This window comes from Octopus sinensis, unplaced genomic scaffold (genome assembly GCF_006345805.1).
Source record: "Octopus sinensis unplaced genomic scaffold, ASM634580v1 Contig14555, whole genome shotgun sequence".
NCBI lineage: Eukaryota > Metazoa > Mollusca > Cephalopoda > Octopoda > Octopodidae > Octopus > Octopus sinensis.
The window spans coordinates 83,127-87,337 of NW_021833274.1; the positions used below are offsets into that span (position 1 = coordinate 83,127).

Consider the following 4,211-nt stretch of genomic DNA (forward strand, 5'->3'; position numbering starts at 1 on the left):
GCACTGCGCAGCCTAAACGAAAATTAGTTAAAGCGCAAAGGACTCAGTACACATACGATCATATCGAAGGTTACCTCCAAGGTATAAAATGGACTGTTCTGGATGTGGTATATACTTTGGGTCACTCGAAATAACGGGGAATACTTTGAGCAAGGTATTGAGGATCCTCAAGAAGAATAGTTTGGCGCCGAAATGTCCAGAGAGCTTGTTCTCGCTGATCAGCAAGGCTATCAACATCCGCAAACACATCGAGAAAAACAGGACGGATAAGGATTCCAAATACAGACTCCTCCTCACCGAGTGCAAATTAGTACGTCCACTAATACTTTTTCTATCATATCCTGGTTTTTCGATCAATTGTTTCGTTTATTGAATAAATCATAATTTTCAAAAATTTAATTTATATATTTATATGGTTAGCCGAGGAAAAGTATTTATTTCTTGTTGTGTACTGCATGTCTGTTTCAAGCAAGATGAATGAAACATATCCTAATGACCTATCTAGGAAGAATATTGATAGAGAAAACACTACTAACGTAGAGAAAGTGGTCAGGGGCAGCATGAAGCTCAAGAAATCGACATCGAACCTCATCCCTGTGTTACAGAACCTGTTTTTCGAACAAGACTACTATCTTTACAATCAATTATGGATCAAGTACAAACGGATGACAAACTGGAATGGATCCATGAAGTAGTTCAAGCTATTAAATCAAGATTCGATCGAATACCGTATGGAGGATGGCTTCTTATAACAAAAGCTTTCAATGAAAAGTTCTCTTCTACCAAGTCAGTTTCTAACATAAAGATGTTGTTGAAAGTCAAAGGAAAAAAGGCTAAAATTTCCATGGACAAATTATCTGATGCAAATGACCCAAAAACTGAAGTCTCCAATTTTAGAAAATGCTATGAAGAATTTTGTTCCCAAATTGAGAGAGTAAAATCAATCCCACGTGATTTACGAAAGCCAACAAGAAAAGTGCCTTATCAGTTACTAAAGAAGGAAATTTTAAATGGGATTAATTCAGCAATCTGGGAATTTTCCAAATCCAATTATCCAAAAAATTTAGATGACATTACAGATTTTGTATATGCGGGGCAATTAACTTACGAAGAAAAGCAACTGGAGTGAGCGCATTAATGAAAAACTGATTAATCTGAATAAGAAGTTGGATCAAATTAATTCATTCGACTTACAGAAAACAAACCATAAATTTGATGATGAAATTAGAGAAACTCTTCGTGAGTACCGATACAAAAAGTCTAAGAAGGGAGAATTTGAAAGAATTTCGTCCTACATTCAGGATGAAATAAAAATTTTGGAAAAAAACTCAGAATCCACGAGTCAAGAAAGGAGTTCAGAAAACAAAATTGGTGTTTTGAACTTAACAGAAGATATTTTTACAGAAATTTGAGTGGGGACAAGAAAAATGTTAAATTCGAATTTGATGAGGATGATTGTTTATCTTTTTGGAAAGAAGTATGGAAAGAACGTGAAAGGAATGAAGAAACATTTACGTTAAATAACAGATCTACTGGTGCTGAAACCACACATGCAGATTTCACTAAAGAATTCATTATCGATGTGTTAATGTATCACCAAACTGGAGAGCAGCTGGGTGTGATGGAGTATATAATTTCTTTATAAAGAAATTTACTTCAATTCATGAATTTCTGTGCAAAGAAATTATAAAGATTATAAACGGGAAATACTGTCCAGCCGAATGGTTCTATTCAGGAATTACCTATCTTATTCCTAAGAAAGAAGTTTGCAACTCTCCTAAAGACCTAAGACCGATTACATGCATGCCAAATTTATATAAACTGACTACGAAATGTGTGAACAGGAAATTATCAGACTACATCGATGCATATCGTCTCGTTAGTGATAATCAGTTGGGAACGAAAAGAATGTGTCAAGGAGCCAAAGAGCAAGCAATAATTAATCAGTCTGTCAATCAACAAAACGGAAATAATTTGGCCTCTGCATGGATCGATGTTAGAAAAGCTTTCGACACAGTGGACCACGACTTTCTCTTTAAGATTCTTGACTCTTCTGGCCTTCCAAATTGGATTAAAGATTTCATCAAAAATTTGGTGAAAAGATGGAAAATTAAATTGATATTTGACAAAAAAAGAAATTGGAGAACTTAAATTACGAAAGGGAATCTTACAAGGAGACTCGTTATCCCCTCAGATCTTTGTGCTATTGATGGATCCGTTAAGCAGATTATTAAATGTGAAGTACCCAAAAGTGAATATGGACAACTCTGGCCAGGGATCACTTACATACTCAACAAACCATCTACTTTTCATGGATGACTTAAAAATATTCTCGAAGAAAGAAGATACGTTGATAAAAATGATGAATGATGTTAATCTTTTTTCCGAGGCTGCTGGACTAGAGAAAAATGTGGAAAAGTCAGCTACTAACGTGCAGTGCTTGTCTTCCGAGGCAAAACTACTTGATGGACTTGATAGCTACCGATACCTGGGAGTGCTCGAAGATAAAATGAGTAACATACTGAAAAGCGATGTGCTAAAATCAATCTTTGATGAGATGAAGAAACGAATTAACAATCTGGCCACTACAAAACTTAACTCTGGGAATCTATTCAAATCCATCAATGAACATGCATTGTCTCTTTATAATTATTATATTGGACTTATTGATATCGACCCAACCGAATTTGAGGTTATTGACAAGAAAATCAGAGGAATTCTAATACAGAATAAGATTCACCTGAAGCCGGCGAACAAAGAAAGATTATACCTACCCAGGAATTGTCTTGGAGAGGGCTCGTATCTATAACTCAAAAAAGCGAACGAATGCTCCTCCAATTGTTCAGAGACCTTGAAAAGAAGTCTCATTACTGTTTGAGAAGAGCGGGAATTCTGCGGGTGATGAAGTAAAGAAAATACATATGGCCACAATCGTAGAATTTATCACTCGAAAATACAAAATTGGAGACCATGGAAGTCTCAATGTGAAGGCACTGCAAGGATTACAGAATGAATACCTAATTGCAGAAATCAGGAAAAAACCTCTGCATTCAATCCTCTTTAATTGTTTGGAAGATACTAATGTCGATGTTACGGAGTTCTCCGCGTGGTTAACATATGGAAACATCTTTCCGAGATCAGAAGCATCCTTCTGTTTACTACAAGACCGCAATTTCCTCTTTGGAGCAGGAGAAACGAATTGCAAACATTGCAACTCTGCGAAAAAAACTGTTGACCATCTAGCTACCAGGTGTGGGCGAATGCTAAACAGCGATTACTTACGACGGTATGGAATAAAAAAATCAAAAAGATTGAAGACCCATTCAGTCCAGTCTATAGTTGCAAATGAAGCAGTTGAGATCAGAGTCGATGCTACTATAAGTACTGACACACACGTTCATAACAACAAGCCCGACATTTTCGTGTGGGATAAAATTAAGAATACGATTACACTAATCGAAATTGGAATAACTTCGCAGCAAATTCTTAAAAAAGTCGAAGTCGAAAAATCCCACAAGTATGATCTCTTAGCAAGTGAATTGGCTTTAATCCACAAAGCAAAAGTGAATATAGTACCCATAGTATTAACGTGGGATGCCATTGTCAGTAAATACTACAAACAATACCAGAATGGTCTGAAAATTGAGTACCCTGTAAGAGCATACATCCAAACTATTATCATGAAGAAGACTCTTGAAAGTATGTGCATCGATTATAAAATGGAATGATGTCCCAAGAGGACGACGGTTTTGAAGAAAATAAACTTTCCTTGATAACAACATAAATCAGAAACTCGACGAAACCGACTTAATGACGGGAGCATTTGAAAAAGAGTCCTACTCCTATAATAACATTAATCGACTGGAACCTGATGAAAGTCGTCTCATCCGGGAAAAGAAGAATGGTCCTTTAGATTGCCTAAAAGAAGTTTGGAGACCGGTCGAGGTTGTCCGTGTTGGGGCAAAGAGGAGGATGGTCTATTGAGCTGGAAATTCGTTTAATTAGTTTAGTTTATCGGTTTAATTGTAATAGGAATAAACTCAAAAAATGGTTAGCCGAGCTTTAATATAAGCATTAATGTTGAAGTTCTAAACATTAGCTTTAAACAACATTTTTAAAGAATCAAAGTTCTATTCATTAATTGTTGCTTTCAAGTAACAGAGATAAAGCAACGTTGTAAGTAGCAACTAACGGAAGAATACTCATTTTCG

General features: G+C 35.9%; 2 protein-coding genes across 2 annotated transcripts; both read left to right on the forward strand.

Moving 5' to 3' along the window:
• Positions 1-2,257: 2,257 nt before the first annotated feature.
• On the forward strand, positions 2,258-2,809 carry LOC115230137. The gene has a single exon (XM_029800352.1). It carries the CDS (start codon positions 2,258-2,260, stop codon positions 2,807-2,809), a length of 552 nt encoding a protein of 183 aa, XP_029656212.1.
• Positions 2,810-2,921: 112 nt separating this feature from the next.
• Positions 2,922-3,728, forward strand: LOC115230138. The gene has a single exon (XM_029800353.1). It carries the CDS (start codon positions 2,922-2,924, stop codon positions 3,726-3,728), a length of 807 nt encoding a protein of 268 aa, XP_029656213.1.
• Positions 3,729-4,211: the final 483 nt, after the last annotated feature.